The 22745-nt window shown below is 27.7% G+C and overlaps 1 protein-coding gene and 1 long non-coding RNA gene across 2 annotated transcripts; both read right to left on the reverse strand.

The window, feature by feature from the left end:
* Positions 1-6116: 6116 nt before the first annotated feature.
* On the reverse strand, positions 6117-10637 carry LOC107445103 (uncharacterized). The gene is made up of 3 exons (XM_043043835.3): positions 10496-10637; positions 9330-9657; positions 6117-6381 (listed from the first exon to the last, which is right to left on the reverse strand). Exons 1-2 carry the CDS (start codon positions 10505-10507, stop codon positions 9337-9339), a joined length of 333 nt encoding a protein of 110 aa, XP_042899769.1. The 5' UTR covers positions 10508-10637; the 3' UTR covers positions 6117-6381; positions 9330-9336.
* Positions 10638-14655: 4018 nt separating this feature from the next.
* Positions 14656-19592, reverse strand: LOC147816364 (uncharacterized). The gene is made up of 3 exons (XR_015433094.1): positions 19448-19592; positions 18328-18611; positions 14656-14922 (listed from the first exon to the last, which is right to left on the reverse strand). It is a non-coding gene; the product is annotated as an uncharacterized LOC147816364 (long non-coding RNA).
* Between the last annotated feature and the right edge of the window lie 3153 nt (positions 19593-22745).

Genomic DNA, 22745 nt, shown 5'->3' on the forward strand with positions numbered 1-22745 from the left:
ACAATACAAACAAAAATGGCAGTGTTTTTCTCTTTTTTTTTATCAAAAACGTTACAATTCCCTAACACTTTGAATCTGTAGCTTATTACCTTAAATCCTTCACTTACTGGAGTATTTAAATTAGACTTAATATGAACTTCATTGGACTGATATTTTGAAAAATCAAACATTTTTTGTTTAAATTTCGACCAAATTAATTTACTTTTCATAGTTAATTTTTATTTACATCTTAAGTTTTGATTTCGATATTAAATTTAAACTAAAAATCACATTGTGTAAAACCAAGTAGAAAATATTGTTCGTGTTCTGGAAATAAAATATTAAGGAGATTTTTTAAATTTCTGCAAAAAATTCCTATTAATGAAATATTTATTTAATTAAATAGTATATGTATTAATAAAGAAACTTAACACTAATTCTACCAAAATTAATAAATATTTTGTACTTATAATTTAAATAACCTCTCCCATAATGCTCTCCCTTCTTTATTGGACAGCCGATTAATTCAAAAATAATTTCAACTAGAAGTTTCTAACTTCTTGGGTAAAATGTCATTCGACTTTCATTCGAATTGTGCTTAAAAAAAATTATGCTTAGAGCATTCTGTTTTGCTAATTTTTCTCAACAATGAAGCAAAATGTATTAAATAATTAATCGAACATAAAACGGACTAAATGTTTTCAAACATTAATTTTCCGGACAAAATGAAAATAAAGAAAGAGTTATTTTTTATAAAGTGTATTGAATTTTTTAATTTTTGTAGTAGATTTACTGTTTCTTAAACTGATCAAATTCAAAGCTAATAACAGCCATTTTTCAATGGTGATTACTTTAAAGTAAAGCACTTCCACAAAACTCAATCTGTCGGCAAATAGGCTCACGAAGGCTACGAAGCAAAAGACGTGATAATGGCAATTGGGACAGCATTGCGCACTAGCCGTCTTTACTTATCAGACTAGCCAGTCCCCATCAATCTGAAGCTGAGAAGGCACCAAGACACGATTGGGGACCGAATTCGGAACCCACAAAATATTACCTTTAAGGAATTCATTACATTTTCTCTTTTTAAACCTCTTCTATTATTCCTAATAAGGTAAATAAAGTTTTACATGTAGTCGATAATTTTATGTTTTAAATTCATAATATCTGATATGATCGATAAATACATAAATTTACCAATATAAATCTTTGTTTTAACAGCAAAAAATAATAAAAGATCATTTGGAAGGAATAAAATTGACTTATTAATTATTCAAATCTGTCCACTTTTACAAATAAATCACCTTACTGTAAAATTGTGAAATTCGAAATATTTTAACTTTTTTTCTCTTTGATCGGGAAAATATGGATTGTAAGAAAATATCTAGTCCACTCTTAAGTTTAAATTATTTTTATTGCTTCAAATATCAGTTTCTTTTATGTTTTTCACAGATTTAACTGGCAAACCAGAATATTCTAAAATATCAAAAACAAAAGCCTCTAAACAATATTCAAATTTGTTTTTCCCTAATTCGAACTTTTTTTCAGAATGCAATTTACGCAATTTTCGATATCTTAAATTTTACTAATCTTTATTTTGAACTTTATTTTGTAATTAAAAGAAAGAAAAAAAACGTAATAATTTGTAAAGTCATTCGAAACATTTTACAGCAGAAAGTATCCCTATATAAGAGTAGTTACCAACTGGCTATCCGTGGGCCGCATCCGACCCGTGAAGCCTTTTTTGTGACTCTCGAACTATAATATATTAGTTGTCATTTTCTTGTCGTAAAAAATCTATGTGGGTTTGAAATACTTTTCTTTATTTAAAAAAAAAAACTAATTTCTTCGTTTCTGTGAAATTTAACATACCAACGGTGCAAAAAAATAATTTTCTCAAGTCTTGCAACCAAGAAAATATTTATTCAGATACAAAAATAGTCATGCGTGCTGCTCTTTTATATTTCGTTTTTTTTTTTTTGCGATTATAATTTAGCATGTGTGTATCAGAAATTTTTTCGAAGAAATTCTCCGATTTAACTTTTTGAAATCACTCATTTTGGACGAAATTATTTACATTTGTAAATTTTGTAACCAGAATTTTTTAATATGCAATTATTTTTAAAAATCTACTTCTTATTTCAATTTATAATTCAATACTTTTGTTTTGTACAACTTGATAAAAATCTGACGGAGATATTTATTGTTCCTTCAAACATAAAAGAGCCCTATATAAAATTTTGATAAAGTTGCTGTCCGCCATTTGACTAGTGTTTTTAATTGCGGCACCCGGCCTCATGTAAGCTCTAACCCCTGCTATACATATAACACAAAAACATAGTGCCTATCACAGTGATCGGAGCATCACATGGTAAGATCCAGTTTCCCCACATTATTATCCATATTTTTTTATTGTAATCAGCACAGAATTAATAAAAATTGTAAATCGTTTTCCTACAAAATATTTCTGTATCCCTAATGTAAAGTAATTTAATATTTATTTATTTTATTCCACGCTGCCATTATTATAACGTTTTTTATTTTGATTATTTTCTGAACTAAAAACATTTTTTATTATAGCGTTATTCAATAAATCAACGTTATAAAAAAACTACCTTATATTGCTACATTACTTATGCTAAATTACTTATAAACCTACGTTACCTTATAATGCTATACTTTAAGATAAACTCGTTTAAATCGGTGTTTTATTTTATTGAACATTTTATAAATATTATTTTTTTGTGCAAATTACATTAATTTACTATTATAAAATACAATTAAAGGAATTCATAAGAAAGATTAAGAATTTAACGGTCAGTTTCATGCGCAATGTGATGCACACACAAACTGTATTTAATAGATAAGCCTGTTTGGTAAGCAGAAATATTAAATTACGGTTATGAGCTCATCAAATCAGAGTAGGGCAAAATTTACTCGATTACATTTTTTGATTACAGTAATTACTTGTAATAATTTATTACAAGATAACATAATTTTGAATACAGCTGTAATCGTGATTACAACAATCAATTACAGCAATCAAGTACTTGTAATCGTGATTACAACTTTTTGTAATTTTGATTACAGCTGTAATCATGGTTACAATAATTGATTGCAGTAATCAATGAATTGAAATCTTGATTACAATTCACCAAAATTTCTTTTACAGCTGTAGTCGTGATTCTACGTAATTGCCAATCCAAGTAATCACAACTAAACTAATTACGGGTAATTATGATTGCAAGCAATTAAAATATACGATAACATGTAATCACGATTACACGTAATCGTGACTACGTTTAATCAAGCTATACAATTACAAGTAATTACGATTGCATACTGCATGTGCATATACGTACATTTCAGCATGTAAGTACATGCATTGTATGAATGTACGATAATAGAATGTATATACATTGAACATATTTACGTACAAAATGTAAGAATGTTGTTTATAGGTACACTATATGTACAAAACTGCGTAAATAAAATGCATGTATGTATGCTCATATGTACATAGATATATGGTTTGTACAAGCAACATATGTACAAATGTATGTACATGCATATTCATATGCTTTGTTAATACATATGCACACGTAGTGTATGGATGTACAGAAAATGTACGTATGTACATACAACGTATATATGTACGTATACATAAACACATGCGTACTTTTAAACATATGTATTTATAATGTATATATGCACATAAATTGTGCTTGCATTAAAAAACTTCATAACAGTAAAGTTATTAAAGTTTGTTTTAAAATGTGTTTTAAAACATATAAAACTCAATCTCTTATTCTCTTGGAAAGAATGCGATAATCTCATTTTAAATTCATAACTATTATTTCCACATTTAAAATTAACCGCTTTTTTGTACCATATAAAATTTTTATAAACTAAGAATTAAGCTTTAAGAAATTATTTTTTATTCAAACATTTTTGAAATGATATAGAACAATTAAAGCTGACAACTAAATTTAAATATCATTTTATTTTGTCATTTAACTTGCTTGAGTCGTTATCAGTGGTTTTTACACTAAACTTACATGCATTTTATTTATTGCATTGCATATATATTTAGACATAAATATATATCGTACATATGTAGATACATCCATTGAACATTCATATATTGTATATATGTACGAGATATCCATGTATATTTAGTGTATTTCCCATGTATATGTGCATACAATAAATGTACATATGAATTAATGTAATGCATGTAAGTATGTATAAAATATATACATACATTCGTACATTGTACATGCATATATAGTACATATTGATGTGCATACATGGCGCATATGTTTATCGTACTTGTGTGGATACATTCATCGTTCATAAACATATTGCATATATTGTATACATTGGGATACTATGTCTGTACATAAGTCAAATTTGTATTAAAGATTTTTGCCCAATATACGTATGCACATATTTACAACATATGTACGATATATGAATGTGCATCTGTATACTATATGTATATACATGTGTTCAATATATACATGCTAAATACATATATGCACATCTGTACATTATATGCATGTCGAATGTACTTATGTACATCTGCATAATATATGCATATCGAATGTATGTATGTGTATATGTAAAATATATGCATGTGGAATGTATTTGTGTATAACATATATGTGAAATATACGTTCTCCTGATGCACGTATAATCATAAAAAAATTTATTATGCATATTTTGATACACTCATTGATCATGCATATATCGTGTATGTGCACATGCATACTTTAAGCTTAGCATACAATGTGAATATACACATATATTGTACACGTATGCATGAAATGTAAATATATTGTACATACATGCGTGAGAGATGCATTGTGCAAACAATGATGCTCGTACAGACAACAAGCACTTGTATATATATACATACACATATACGGATATACACTTTACATACAGAAGTATTTGCACAAAATACATACATAATTATATATATATATATATATATATATATATATATATATATATATATATATATATATATATATATATATATATATATATATATATATATATATATATATATATATATATATATATATATATATATATATATATATATATATATATATATATACGTACATATATTTTATGCATACTATATAAGTGTATGTATATGTGTGTGTAACTAAATTGTCTGTACATATGCATTAGATAAATACATATGTACACACATTTTAGTTATATTCATTCGTACATACGTTGCATGTAAATACATACAAAATGTATCATTATGCGATACATTATGCTATCTACTGTAAAATATAATCATACATTGGTATACAATAGTCTTCTAATAGTCTTGGTATACAATAGTCTTGCATATTTTGATTAATTGTAATCATATTTGCATGTAATCGTATACTTTGATTACTTGTAATCACGATTACAAGTAATTGATTACAGTAATTGGTTATGTAATCACGATTACAGTTATAATCAAAATTGTGAATGTTTGTAATCATGATTACGAGTAATTGATTACTGTAATTGAGTACCGTAATCACGATTACAATTGTAATCAAAATTTGTAATCATGATTACAAGCAATTGAAAAAGCAATCGATTATACTCATGCTCTACTCTGATCTAATCAAAGATTATGAATACTTGCTTGTTATCGCAATTGCCTGTAATCGTGATTACAAGTAATTGATCACATGGCAGTAATTATCTGTAATCAATTACAATTGTATTAGATTGCTGTAATCGTCACCCAACTCAGCATCAAATATACCTCGAATTTTTAACATCATTTTAAAAAATAAGTACTAAGCAGAATTACTAAGCAGAATGTTCACTAACAGATTTTAATAGAATCATAAGAGAAATGTTTGGAAGTGGGAGCATAGACATAAGCAAACATAATTCTTTTTAATGCATATAATTTAAGTGACTAATTTCATATAAAAAAAACTATTTTATACCGAGAACCAATAATTAATGCCAAGCATTCATCAGGGTTGGGCTTAGCGCCCTAGTGTGAAAGAGAATGTCCTTTTTTTATCAAGTTGGTGATTTGTCCCTCTATGTCTTAATTGAATGACGATTTCAAAACTACGCAAAATATAATGAGAAGGCATATGGAAAAAAACACTTTTTTAATGGCAAATAGATATTAAAATGAATTGTACAAATTAGGAACATATATAAAAAGATATGAAGAAGTATGTGAGTTTATAAGTCTGAAATAGGTGAATCTCAGAATTAAATCTGACAGCAGAGGTAATAATTTATGTCCAACTTAATAGTAGACTGACATATTGGATAGGTATTTCTTCTGTCCTATTATCTCCTTTTGAAAATGCAACTAAAGTAACGAGCTTTCTTTGATCAATAATCCTATGTTATCTGAAAATAAAAGAAAAATGTTTAATGTTAAGCTGTCAACTTTGCATAAATTTCAAATGCAGTATAATCAAATGCAGTATAATTATATCCGATTAATTACCCATTAGTTTTTTTAATATTTTCGTTATTTTATAGAAATTATTTAATTAAAATGCTTGTGGAGAAAGAAAGCATAATTTTAAAAAAAAAATCTAAATCTATTGAATAATCCTAAAAGGACATACTTATGAAAAATTACACTGCTATTTTGCATATAGAATAAAAATAACCACATTCCACAGTTAAGAAATATGTCTCTCTAATAACAATTCCCAACGTTTATTTCGGTCATTTTTCCTCTATATTTAAATGAAAACCAAGTTTTAACTCATGTATATTCTGCTTACATATACACTAAACTCAAATTAGGAGAATATATGTCGCTCCAGACCTGTAAGTATAACTGTGGGACGTAATAGTATTGATAAAATGATACGATGAAAAAATTTCAGTTTTTAATCATTCATTTTATTTTATTTTATAACCGTCGTTGAACAGCCGTCTCAATTTTGGATTTACGTCTACTAATGTTCAACTCCGTAGCCTTGTCATTTTGAACCCAATCCAGAAGACAAGGGAACTCCTGGATAAAGAATAGGGAGAAATTTGCCTCTTTAGAGGACTTTTTGATGCAACTAACCCGCATTTGCGTTACATTGGGAGGAAAACCTCTAGCGGTTAGCCTGACGGCAAGGGAACTCTAACCCCTGATCCGTCTACCACATAGGATATTTTACGTCAGCACTGTGGTCGGCGTGAGCCGGGTGTGGATTCGTATCGACCAGTTATCGCTGGGATTAGAACCAGATTCACTTCATTAAAAAGTGAACTCCTCAACAAAATTTCAATCAGCAAATATTTCTATTTATTTAAAAAATTATTTATCAAGTTTCGGGGTTCGGTCAAAAGATGATTGATCATTTAGGGTTAAATAATAAAATAGAAAGGTATGAGTTTCACGGGAATAACATGCTAAAAATCAATCCACTGTTTCACTAAATTTATGATGCTGATTATATAGCAGATTAATTTAAAATACTGAACGTTTGTCCTCTATGTAAAGAATTCTCAGGGATGGGATTCAAACAATATTTGCACACAAAAAGTCATCATTTAGGAAAAGAATCATAAAATTTGGATTTTGCTGTAAAGACCACTATCATTTTGTCTAAAATTGCTTTTAACTTTTCCAGTAATACAAACAGAACGATACAATTACCTTTATTCTATTTAGAATTAATTTTAAACTTTAATATGACCAATGGAAAAGAAATTCTGATATTTTAGTCATTTTTAGGTGTTGTGAAGCCACAGATAAAGCAATGATGAAGTAATTTCAACATTTTTAGAACTGAAGTCCAGGAATACAAAAACTAGGTTTATCTTTCCGGGATATAAAGATGCTTAACTGCTGTAGAATTCGTAAAAAATGTAATTTTCTAAAATTGTTTTCTTTTTTAATTCTAGCATAGTTCAGGTACATGCATCTACATTCAAAAAATATTTTCTCACAGTGTAGGACTTCAGTTATATTAATGAAAAAAATACAACACACCCATTATTGTCAAAAGTAAGAAAAGGATCTGACAAAAGACGTATTCTAAAGACGACTACTTATTGATAAGGACGACTACTTATTCATTTTTCATCTAATGTGACATTTTTTATGATTTATTGCAAATATAATTTTTTATTCTGTTTTGATTTTTCAAAAAGTAAATAACAGACTTTGATTTTTTTTTTAATATTTTATTCAAAATAACGTCATTTTATCAATAAAAAAAATTAGAAAATTTCTTTGAGAAAGGAAAAATCTCAATAATATGCTATTTAATTTTAAGTATATCAGATAAAAATAGAAGTCGATAGCTGTGATGTTTTTACGACATTCAACCTACACTCATTTAATTTCTCAGATTTTTTAATATAACTATTCTAAATATATTTTACAAAATGAATACAACTCAATTTTTAGACAAAACAAAAAGTTTGGACAAGTCAGTTTTCACTAAGTTTAAAAAGTTTATGAATTTAATAAATAAAAAAAGGCTAATTAAAGGGTGAAAATTTACTTGCGTGCTTTACTTCGGGTAATCTATTTCTAAGACAATGAACTGAATTATATAATAAACATAAGCAACATGATGAACTCAAACAATTCAAATGTGTTCTTAAAAATAAAAATAAATAAAATAAAAAAATAAGTAAATAAAAAAATTAGGAAAATAAACCTTATGCATTTTGGATTTAATGGAAACAGCTATTAAATAATTAACAAGAACGTAAATAAAATCACTCCAACTCATTAAAAATATTTTAAAAGTTATTTAAATGCTTTATCAATCCCTTTCAAAATAGATAAAAATGAATATCCAATTCTTTTGTAATTGTGATAATTATTTTTATTCAAAATACAGTTTTGGTTAATGTTTTATTTGGAATAGTTTGTGGTTTACATCCTTTTTAAGACAAAATTGAATTTATGAAACTGGCTATAAAGTGGAATATTATTAAAGGTTTGCAAACGCACGTTCCCGGTTGCAGCTTTCTTTAATGAAAGCCATCAAAGCTAAAAGAAAATAAGAAGATTTAAAACGTCAAGAGAAAGTTAAAGAAAATAATTTTTAAAAAAAAATTACGGAATATTTTTTTTTAGTTTGTTATTTTTTCAGGCTTTAAATCGAGCAAAACCTTTCGTAATCAGCTTATAATTGCTTTGGTTTTATACTCAGCGAATATAAGTTAACTATTCTTTTAAATGATGTACCACAACACAATAAGATTTTTGTTTTATATATTTACGAAATCACATTGATTTTCAAAGCATATATATACTCGTAAATAATTAATTTAACCAACTAAAATAAAATTATCAAATATCTGAAATAATAAAATCATTAAAAAATTACTTTTCTCTTATTTTCCAAGACCAATTGAGAGGAAAGGATACCCATGACTTCCATAGCCACCATGACCGTAGCCTCCTTTGTGTCCGTATCCATAACTAGATGCTCCATGTCCATATCCACCATAATAGGACGATGGATATCCATATCCTCCATAACTTCCATGGCCTCCATAACTTCCATGGCTTCCATAACTTCCATAACTTCCATGACCTCCATAACCGCGACCATATCCATAAGAAGGACCAACGTGATATGAGCGACCTAAGTTGACTGACACAGGAATGATGGCCAATGTTGTGGCCAAAAGGCCAAGAAGCAGAATTGCAGCCTGAAAATATATTTATTTTTTACACAATAACATTAATAATTTTATTTTTCATTAAGGTAATTGTCAATCATATTGTTTAAATATGTCTGTCTTTAAATATTCGATGCGATTTATCTTAATAGAAACCCCTATTCATCAGCTGAGTACTCAAATGCTTAACTTCGCATTATAAGTTTTTTTACTGAAAACTAAATTTCCAAATTATTCCTTGTAAAATATTAATAGTAATTATAAAAAAAGTGCCAGTTATTATTTGTAATTTTGATTTAGCTCCTTTTTTTTCGAATTCATTTAATATAAAAACGTTAAAATTTTAATACAAAAAATATTTAATATAAAATAGTAATATAAAATTTAATATAAAAACGCTGCAATTGTAAATTCTATTTTGCAAAGTAAAACCCTCATTGACTCCTTTATCTGATACTACTTAACAGCAAACGACTCTTTTCTCAATTTCATGGATCTAAATTAAACTTAAATTAATTTTAAAATCAATTAATTTCCAAATTAGGCTTAACCAATAAAAAAAATTCAAAAACTCTTATATAAACTTTTATTTGAAAAAAATTTAATTATTTATAAAAAGTTTAAGAAAAATAATTTAAGGCGTTAGAGCAACAGTACTATTTACAAATTTTGATCTATAATGTTAAAAACTCAGTAATTATAAAAAAATAAGAATGATTTATAACTTATTTTTATATTCTCTCTAGTTTAATATTAAAGGTATGCTTTTTAACTAAAGCAGAGCAAAAAATTCCTCAAAAGAAAATTAAGAGAAAAGAAAAAAGGAAAGAAAAAATAAATTAAAAGGAAAGAAAAATTAAATTCGTACCAAAACTTTCATTTTTCAGCAAAAAAATATCGTCTGCGCTATGCGAATCAAACTCTTATACCAAGATTCTCCGTAAATTCCCGGCATCTTTATATACAAGACATGTTCTTAGCCTCTGGCTATGAGTGAAACATTTTAGGTAAAGAAGTAATCATGACAATCCTTTTGCAGAGGGTATCGATATAATCACGTGTCCTTCGATGGGGTCAATTAAAATCATTTTTTGGATCTCGGGCATTTAAGCTCTTTTGTAACTCTTTTAATGGATACTTGAAGTTCGAATTCTACTTTAAAAGATTCGAGTGATTAATTTCATACCACGCCTTAGTTCATTAAATAAATGAATCTGTTCAAGAACGTTCCATTATTACAAAAGTTTATTAACTTGTTCACTCCACTTGAAAATTTCAACAACAGTTTATTTATTTATTCGCTTATTTATTTTTAATTTTCTTTGTGATCGAATAATAAAAGACAAGGCAAAACATGAATCCTATTGTTTGTTTTTAAATCTGCATCCTAGAGTACGTTAGGAATTTTGCTTTCCGGAACAACTTATTCGTAAATTATTTTTTCCTGTTCTATTTGTATTATTATTTGCAGTTTATGGTTTATTTTTCCCGGCACAATAAGCACTTTGAAAATTAGATATATTAGAACATCGGTATGTTACGACAATGAGTAACAATTACTTAATTGGAAATATATATCTTTGATAACTGTCAACTAAGTTTGAACTGCTGCAGTTTAAATATATTTTGAGATTTGAAACATTAATGCTATTTTAGACGCAAAAAGCTTTTAAGACAGCTTAATCAAAGAGTGCGTGAAATTAACTAAATGAGCAAACGATGATATAAGTTTGAAATAGAAATTAATTTTTAATTAATCAGCCCTTACGTTGGTTAAAAGTTATACACGTGATAAAACGATAAGAAAATTTTAAATTTTTGCTCAGATTAACCATGTTTTTTTTCTGACTTTCAAACCTTTTTTTTTTGATAATTTGTTTTGGAGATACAGCTTCATGTGAGTTTTAAAAGAACGAAATTAATTATTATTATCATCTAGGATCTAGGATGAGTGTTTTTTAACAGGATAATATATGTTCTATACAATTTAGATCAACTCTTTTATCAGGGTTACAGATGAAAACTGGCTTATGAATAATTTAAAGAAACAATGAATGTGTTTATTATTTGATTCCAGCTTCCGTAAATTTTCAAAAAATTGCACACTTTCTAACAATTTTCTGTTTTAAAAAAATCTATAATTATATTAATATCTGTAAACAGGGTGTTATGTAATCACCGCTTTTAACTTATATTTTTAATTCCTTTATTATAAAATACTTCAAAATTGTATGAACATTGAAGAACACTGTCATTGTGAAGAACTGGGGTTCGATCCCCAGTGGCAGCGGGAAGCCTATCCAGCTTCAGATAGATGGGTACCAGCTTGTCTGGGAAGTAAAAGCGGTCTGTGTAAAAAGGATATTTATATTTCAATTTTCAAGTCTCTGTAAACTGTATTAAATAATTTTATAATGTACAATTTCTGTCTGTTTTTGCTCTGTTACGCCCAATTCGTATTTGTCTTAATATTCTCTACGCAACTGCTGTCAAAATTGGAGCGAAATCAGTCGAATAGTTTCTGAGAAATCGAATTTAAAAATACGACTTCTGTAAAATTCAATTTGTATTTGTCAGGAATTTTGTATACATGTTGCGGCGAATGACCGAAGTAGGTGGTTGTTGACTTTCACCGGTGAATGTCGACGAACACCAATATAATAATTTTGAAATGATATAGAACAATTAAAGCTGAAAACTAAATTTAAATATTGTTTGAATTTGCCATTTAACTTGCTTGAGTCGTTATCAGTGGTTTTTACACTAAACTTACATGCATTTTATTTATTGCATTGCATATATATTTAGACATAAATATATATCGTACATATGTATATACATTCATTGAACATACATATATTGTATATATGTACGAGATATCCATGTATATTTATTGTATTTCCCATGTAAAAGTGCATACAATATATGCACATATGCATTAATGTAATGCATGTAAGTATGTACAAAATATATACATACATTCGTACACTGCACATGCATATATAGTACATATTGATATGTATACATGGGACATACGTTTATTGTACATGTGTGTATACATTCATTGTGCATAAATATATTGCATACATTGTATACATTGGGATACCATGTATATACACATGCAAAATTTGCATTAAAGATTCATGCCCAATATATGTATGCACATATTTACAACATATGTACGCACATATGTACGATATATGAATGTGCATCTGTACACTATATGTATATACATCTGAACAATATATACATGTTAAGTGTATGTATGTACATATGTGCATTATATGCATGTCCAATGTATTCATATACATCTGTATAATATATGCATGTCGAATGTATGCATGAGTATATGTAAAATACAGGCATGTCGAATGTATTTATGCGTATATGTAAAATATTTGTTCTCCCAATGTACTTATAATCATACACAAATGTATTATGCATATTTGGATACACACATTAAACATGCATATATCGTGTATGTGCACATGCATACTTTAAATAAGCATACAATGTACAGATACACATATATTGTACATATATGCATAAGATATATAAATATATTGTACACACATACATGAGACATACATTGTGCAAACAATGATGTTTGTACAAACAACAAGTACTTGTATATATATATATTTATATATATGTACACAAATATGGATATATATTTTACATACAGAAGTATTTGCATAAAATACATATAAGTAAGATATATTCATGTCGAATGTATTTATGTGTATATGTAAAATATATGTTCTCCCAATGTACTTATAATCATACACAAATGTATTCTGCATATTTGGATACACACATTGAACATGCATATATCGCGTATGTGCAAATGCATACTTTAAATAAGCATACAATGTACAGATACACATATACTATGCGTAAGATATAAATATATTGTACACACATACATGAGACATACATTGTGCAAACAATGATGTTTGTACAAACAACAAGTACTTGTATATATATAAGTACACAAATATGGATGTACATTTTACATACAGAAGTATTTGCATAAAATACATACATTCATTTTGTACGAATGCAAGCGTCTATATTGTTTGCACATACATGCATAATTATTAGATGTCTATATACGTGCATATATTTTACACATGCAGTTTAAGTGTATGTATATGTGTGTAACTAAAATGTCTGTATGTATGCATTTGCCCATATATGCATAAGATAAATATATATGTACACACATTTTAGTTATATTCCTTCGTACATACGTTGCATGTAAATACCTACAAAATGTATCATTCTACGATACATTATACTATCTACTGTAAAATATAAGCATACATTGGTATACAATAGTCTTGTAATCGTATATATTGATTAATTGTAATCATATTTACATGCAATCGTAAACTTTGATTATTTGTAATCACGATTTCAAGTAATTGATTACAGTAATTGAGTATTGTAATCATGATTACAGTTGTAATCAAAATTTGCAATCATGATTACAAGTAATTGATAACTGTAATTGAAAATGTAATCGATTTTACTTTTGCTCTACTCTGATCTAATCAAATATTATGATTACTTGTAATCGTGATTGTAAGCAATTGATCACATGGCAGTAATTATCTGCAATCAATTACAATTGTTTGTATTAGATTACTGTAATCGTAGCCCAACTCTGCATGAAATGTAACTCTAATTTTTAACATCATTTTAAAAAATAATTACTAAGAAGAATTACTTCTGTTCACTGACAAACTTTAATAGAATCATAAGAGAAATGTTTGGAAGTGGGAGCACAGACATAATCAAACATAATTTTTTAATGCATATAATTTAAGCGAATAATTTCAAATTTCATAGGAAAAAAAAACATTTTATAGCAAGATCTAACAATTATTGCGAAGCAATCACCGGGGTTGGGCTTAGCCCCCTAGTGTTAAAGAGAATGTCCTTTTTTTATAAAGTTGGTGATTTATCCCTCTATGTCTTAATTTAATGACGATTTCAAAACTACTCAAATATAATGAAAAGGCGTATGGTAAAAAAAAAATTTAATGGCAAATAGATATTACAATCAATTGTACAAATTAGGATCATATATAAAAAGATATGAAGAAGTATGTAAGTTTGTATGTCTGAAAAAGGTGAATCTCAGAATTAAATCTGGCAGCAAAGGTTATAATTTATGTCCAACTTAATAGTAGACTGACTTATTTGGTAGGTATTTCTTCTGTCCTATTATTTCCATTTGTAAATGCAACTAAAGTAACGAGTTTTCTTTGATCGATCATCCTACATTATCTGAAAATAAAAGAAAAATGTTTTATGTTCAGTTGTCACCTTTGCATCAGTTTCAAATGCAGTATAATTATATCCGATTAATTACCCATTAATTTTTTAATATTTTCGTTATTTTATAGAAATTATTTAATTAAAATGCTTGTGAAAAAAGAAAAGCAAAATTTTAAAAAATATATATATAAATCTATTGAATAAACTTAAAAGGACACATTTATGAAAAATTGCATCGGTATTTTGCATATAGAATAAAAAAAACACATTCCACAGTGAGGAAATACCTGTATGTCTCTCTAATAACAATTCCCAACGTTTATTTCGGTCATTTTTCCTCTTTATTTAAATGAAAACCGAGTTTTAACTCATGTATATTCTGCTTACATGTACACTAAACTCAAATTAGGAGACTATATGCTGCTCCAGACCTGTAAATTCATCTGCGGGACGTAATAGTATTGATAAAATGATACGATGAAAAAATTTCATTTTTCATTGATTCATTTTATTTTATTTTATTTTATTTTATTTTATTTTATTTTATAACCGTCGCTGAACAGCCATCTCAATTTTGGGTTTACGTCTACTAATGTTCAACTACGTAGCCTTGTAATTTTGAACCCAATCCAGAAGACAAGGGAACTCCAAGATAAAGAATTGGGAAACATTTGCTTCCTTAGAGAACTTTTTGATGGAACTAACCCATATTTGTGTTACATGGGGAGAAAAACCACGAAAACCTCTAGCAATCAGCCTGACGGCAAGGGAACTCTAACCCTTGATCTGTCTAAAACTTAGGATATTTTACGTCAGCACAGTAGTCGGTGCGAGCCGGGTGCGGATTCGTATCGACTATCCATTGCTGAGATTAGAACCAGATTCACTTCATTAGAAGGCGAACTATCCAACAAAATTTCAATCATTAAATTTTTCTAATTATTTAAAAATTTATTTAAAAATTTATTTATCAAGTCTCAGGGTTCGGACAAAAGATGATTGATCATTTAGGGACACATAGACGAAAATAACTGGGTTCCACTGCTCTCACTTTTGTGGGAATGGGAAAGCTGAAAATTTTACGAGGCTGCGCCACTGCTACTTTGAAGCCTTAAAAATACCCAACTTTTGATGCATCTTCCTTAAGAGGAGATGAAAAACTTTTCACAATTTTTAAAATTTTAGCATGTTTTTGTTTTAGCGTATTTTTCAGAAAAAAAATCTTTTTTTTTACTTTGTTGAATGATTACAAAGCATTTTTTTTATGGTTAAAGTATGTATAAACTCAAAAATAATAAAATTAAAAAGTTTGAGTTACACAGAAATAACATGCAAAAAAATTTAATATTTTATAAAATGTTCATTCCCACAGTCTTACTAAATTTATGATGCTGATTATAAAACAGATTAATTTAAGCGTTTGTCCTCTATGTAAAGAATTCTCAGGGATGGGATTCAAGCAATATTTGCACACAAAAAGTCATCATTGGGGAAAAAATCATAAAATTTGGATTTTGCTGTAAAGACTACTGTCATTTTGTCTAAAATTGCTTTTAAATTTTCCAGTAATACAAACAAAACGATACAATTACCTTTATTCTGTTTATAATTTTAAACTTTCATATGACCAATGGAAAAGAAACTCCGATATTTTAGTCATTTTTAGGTGTTGCGACGCCACAGATAAAACAATGATGAAGTAATTTCAACATTTTTAGAACTGAAGTCCAGGCATACAAAAACTAGGATTATCTTTCCGAGATATAAAGACTGCTGTAAAATTAGTAAAAAATGTAATTTTCTAAAATTGTTTTTTTTTTTAATTCCAGCATAGTTCAGATGCATGCATCTACATTTGAAAATATTTTCTCACAGTGTAAGACTTCAGATATAGTAATGAAAAAAATACAACACACCTATTATTGTCGAAAGTAAGAAAAGGATCTGACAAAAGACGTATTCTAAAGACGACTACTTATTCATAAGAACGACTACTGATACATTTTTCATCTAATGTGACATTTTGTATGATTTATTGCAAGCTTAATTTTTTATTCTATTTCGATTTTTCAAAAATTAAATAATAGACTCTGATTTTTTTAAACATATTTTATTCAAAATAACGTCATTTCATCAATTAAAAAAAATTAGAAAATTTCTTTGAGAAAGGACAAAATTTTAATGATATCTTATTTTATTTTACTTCAAAAGCATATCAGATGAAATTAGAAATCGACAACTGGGGCGACATCTGATAACGGCGAGATCCATTCTAAGATGTTTTTACGACATTCAAAATACAATCACTTAATTTCTCAGATTTTTTTTAACTATTCTAAATATATTTCATAAAATGCTATTATTATATTATATATTCAACGCTATTTTTAGACACAGCAAAAGATTTGGACTAGTTATTTTTCTCTAAGGTTCATAAAAAAACAGTTTGCAAATTTAAATGTTTTTGAAATTAATAAATAACAAAACTTTAATTAAAGGGTGAAAGTTTAGTTGCGTGCTTTACTTCGGGTAATCTATTTCTAAGACAATGAACTAAATTTTATAATGAACATAACCAACATGATGAACTCAAACAATTTACATGTATAGTTAGAAATAAAAATTGCAAGGAAGTGAAAATAAAAATATAAACCTTATGCATTTTAGATTTATTGAGAACAGCTATTAAATGATTTAAAAAAAGTAATAAAAAAATATTTCAGCGAGTTAAAAGAGATTTTAAAAAGTATTTAAATGCTTTATCAACCCCTTTTAAAATAGATAAAAAGGAATACTTAATTTAATAAATAAAAAAAATTAATTAAAGGGTAAAAGTTCACAAATTAAAATTTGTTACGTGTTTTACTTCAGGTAATCTATTTCTAAGACAATAAATAATTTTTATTCCAAATACAGTTTTGGATAATGTTTTATTCGGAATAATTTGAGGTTTTATCCTTTTTAAAGCAAATGTGATGTTATGAAACTGGCAAATAAAGCGGAATATTATTAAGAGTTTGCAAACGCCCATTCCCGGTTCCAGCTTCCTTTAATGAAAGCCATCAAAGCTAAAAGTAAATAAGAAGATTTAAAACGTCAGGAGAAAGTTATAGAAAATCATTTTAAAAAAATAACTACGGAATATTTTTTTAGTTGTTATTTTTTCAGGTTTTAAATTGAACAAAACCTTTTGTAATCAGCTTATAATTGATTTGGTTTTATAATCAATGAATATAAGTTAACTATTCTTTTAAAAGATATACCACAATACAATAAGATTTTTGTTTTTATATATTTATGAAATCACATTGATTTTCAAAACATATATGCACTCGTAAATAATTAATTTAACCAAGTAAAATAAAATTATCAAATATTTTAAATAATAAATAATAAATTGAGAGGGAAGGATACCCATGACTTCCATAGCCACCATGACCGTAGCCTCCTTTGTGTCCGTATCCATAACCAGATGCTCCATGTCCATATCCACCATAATAAGACGATGGATGTCCATATCCTCCATAACTTCCATGGCTTCCATAACTTCCATGGCCTCCATAACCACCATAACTTCCATGACCTCCATAACCACGACCATATCCATAAGAAGGACCAACGTGATATGAGCGACCTAAGTTGACTGACACAGGGTTGGCCAATGTCGCGGCCAAAAGGCCAAGAAACAGAATTGCAGCCTGAAAATATATTTATTTTTTACACAATAACATTATTAATTTTATTTTTCATTAAAGTAACCTTCAAACATATTGTTTAAATATGTCTTTCTTTAAATATTCAATGTGATTTATCTTAATAGAAACCCCTATTCATCCGCAGAGTACTCAAATGCGTAACTTCGCATTATAAGCTTTTTTACAGAAAACTAAATTTCCTAATTAAACCTTGTGAAAAATTAATTGTAATTATAAAAAAGTGTGCCAGTTATTATTTGCAATTTTGATTTAACTCTTTTTTTTCGAATTTATTTAATATAAAAACGGTACAATTTTAATATAAAAAGTATTTACAATTGTAACGTTTTTATATTAAATTTTATATTACTATTTTATATTAAATTCTATTTTGCAAAGCAAAATCGTCAGTGACTCATTTAACTGATACTATTTAACAACGAACGACACTTTTCTCAATTTTATGGATCTAAATTAAACTACAATTAATTTTAAAACAATTTCTTGCCAAAATAGGCTTAACTAATAAAAAAATTCAAAAACTCTTATATAAACTTTTATTTGAAAAAAATTAAATTATTTATGAAATGTTTAAGAAAAATAATTTAGGGCGTTAGAGCAACAGTACTATTTACAAATTTTGATCTATAATGTTAAAAATTCAGTAATTTTAAAAAGTAAGAATGATTTATTACTTATTTTTATTTTCTCTCAAGTTTAATATTACAGGCATGTTTTTTAACGAAAACAGACCGAAAAATTCCTTGAAGGAAAATTAAGAGAAAAGAAAAAAGAAAGGCAAAAATAAATTAAAGGTAAAGAAAAAATTTTATTCTTACCAAAACTTTCATTTTTCAGCAAAAAATATCGTCTGCGCTATGCGAATCAAGCTCTTATACCAAGATTCTCCTTAAATTCCCGGCATCTTTATATACAAGACATGTTCTTAGCCTCTGGCTATGAGTGAAACATTTTAGGTAAAGAAGTAATCATGACAATTTTTTTGCAGAGGGTATCGATATAATCACGTGTCCTTCGATGGGGTCCTGTTAAAATCATTTTGAATCTCGGGCATTTAAGCTCTTTTGTAACTCTTTTAATGGATACAGGAAGTTCGAATTCTACTTTAAAAGAATCGAGTGATTAATTTCATACCACGCCTTAGTTCATTAAATAAATGAATCTGTTCAAGAACGTTCCATTATTACAAAAGTTTATTAACTTGTTCACTCCACTTGAAAATTTCGACAAAAGTTTATTTATTTATTTACTTATTTATTTTTAATTTTCTTTGTGATCGAATAATAAAAGACAAATCAAAACATGAATCCTATTGTTCGTTTTTAAAACTGCATCCTAGAGTATGTTAGGAATTTTTCATTCCGGAACAACTTATTCGTAAAATATTTTTCCCTATTCTATTTGTATTATTATTTGTAGTTTATCGTTTATTATCCCTTGCACAATAAGCACTTTTAAAATTAGATATATTAGAACATCGGTATATTATGACAATGAGTAACAATTACATAATTGGAAATATATATCTTTGATAACTGTCAACTAAGTTTGAACTGCTGGAGTTTAAATATATTTTGAGATTTGAAACATTAATGCTATTTTAGACGCAAAAAGCTTTTAAGACAGCTTAATCAAAGAGTGCGTGAAATTAACTAAATGAACAAACGATGATATAAGTTTGAAATAGAAATTAAGTTTTAATTAATCAGCCTTTACATTGGCTGAAAGTTATACACCTGATAAAACGATAAAAAAAATTATAAATTTTTGTTTAGATTAACCATGTTTTTTTCTAACTTTCAAACCTCATTTTGATGATTGGTTTTGGAGATACAGCTTCATGTAAGTTTCAAAAGGCTAAAATTAATTATTAATATCATCTAGTATAAGATAAGTGTTAATAGGATAATATATGTTCTATACAATTTAGTTCAACTCTTTTATCAGGGGCACAGATGAAAACTAGCTTATGAAGAATTAAAAAAAAAAAACACTGAATGTGTTTATTATTTGATTCCAGCTGCCGTAAATTTTTAAAAAATTGAACACTTTCTGACATTTTCCATTAAAAAAAATCTATCATTATATTCATATCTGTAAATAGGGTGTTCCGTAATCACCGATTTTAACTTATATTTTTAATTCCTTTATTATTAAATACTTCAAAATTATATGCACATTGAAGAACACTGTCATTGTGAAGAACTGGGGATTGATCCCCAGTGGCAGCTTGAAGCACACCCAGCTTCAGATCGATGGGTACCAGCTTGTCTGGGAAGTAAAGGCGGTCTGTGTAATAAGGATATTTATATTTTAATTTTTAAGTCTCCGTAAACTGTATTAAATAATTTTATTATGTACAATTTCTGTCTGTTTCTGATCTGTTACTGATCTGTCTGATCTCTAAGCAAATGTTGTCAAAATTGGAGCGAAATCTGTCGAATAGTTTCTGAGAAATCGAATTTTAAACATATGACTTCTTTAAAATTTGATTTGTATTTATCAGGAATTTTGCATATATATATTTGTATTTGTCAGGAACTTATTTTGTTCAATTTTTGTATTTTGCCATGCAAAATTACATTCATTAAAATGATGGAAAAAAGTTTATATTTGCAACTCAAAAGTTTCATGACTAGCATTAACTAAAAGACTAAAATTATACTAAAAGTTATGTTTTGCATGGAATTGTCTTTGGATAAACAGATTTTACGTGCAAAAATGCTTAAATTCGCTTAAAAAGTTCTCGAGGTATGATGAAATACACAAAAAGTAAAATTGACATTTATGGGTCCAAACTTTAGACAGCTATCCTGATCAAACTATTGGGACCATGTATCTCAGATTCCCGCTATCCCCTATATTTTGGGAGTCAGAAATCCAAATCAGCCGAAAAAGAGTTACGTTTATTCAGAGAAAGTACATTTTTACGTCTGATTTTGCAACGTACAGTATCATCTGCACTAACTAATTGACATATTTGAGCTCACCACTTAGAATCATTAAAATTGTGTCTTGAACGTGAAGATCCTTAGATCAAAAGTTATTTAAAATGGTTCATTTTTTGTTTCGTGCACTGTACTAACTCATTTTATCTCTGAAATTAGTGTATGTATGCAACCTAAATTACTGATTCTTACATTATTGTGTCTCGTAAAAATAACTTTACTGATTCTTATGAGTATTATATCTTATTATAATTATGAATTTTAGGGTTACTTAATAACAAACGTGGTGGTTGTTGGCGGCTACTTTTCACGCGGTAGTGTAAAAGAGCATTCTAGGTGTTGCAGAGCACCCGGAGCTATCCTTGGGTTTTGGTGCAGTGGAACCTCATTTTGGTGTAAAGTAGTTTCCACCATTTCTGGTGTTCAGATAATAGAAAATTTTTTTACAGTGCGGTTTTACATTTTATTGCTTTACAGTCCTCAATATCTTTTAATTTCTACAAAAAAATTCCTTGTTTTTATGAAATGACTGCTTTATGAAACGATGGGCTTTATTTAATGAAACTATGATCGTAATTACACATTTTATTTTTAGAAATTAAAACTAAAGTATCTAGTGTACACTGCAAAAACTCGGTGAAACTTAAACCAATATTAGGTGCAAAGTTTCACATTCAACCATAATTTGGTTAAATAAAAGATTATTTTACTTTATTTACATCATAAATTGGTAAGTATGAACGAGAAATACCTCCATGGTGCAATTGACTGCACCAAGAAGATGGTTGAACTTACAAAACTTTGCAGTTACCGTTAGCTGAATGATATTTGTTTCATACGCCATGTTTTTCTACGTCAAAATCAAGAGTAAAACACAGAAGTAATCATATTTTTTAATGCTTTGTTTCAAGCTCAATATAAGGATATAATCCGACAATCGTGAGCTAAGCCACTGAATAAGTCTTTGACCGAACTGGAGGCAACCTTATTGAGAACTCTTGTCGTGATTGTCAGACAGTCTTATTTATCCTCTTCCTATATATCTCTTCCTATATATCTCTTCCTATATATCTCTTCCTTTATATCTCTTCTTATATATCCTTCCTATATACCTCTTCCTATATATTCTGTACGTTCTCTTCTTTTCTATAATGATATAGTCTGACTA

The sequence above is a fragment of the Parasteatoda tepidariorum genome, chromosome 1 (assembly GCF_982258835.1).
Source record: "Parasteatoda tepidariorum strain Cologne lab strain chromosome 1, Ptep-v5.0, whole genome shotgun sequence".
Lineage (NCBI taxonomy): Eukaryota > Metazoa > Arthropoda > Arachnida > Araneae > Theridiidae > Parasteatoda > Parasteatoda tepidariorum.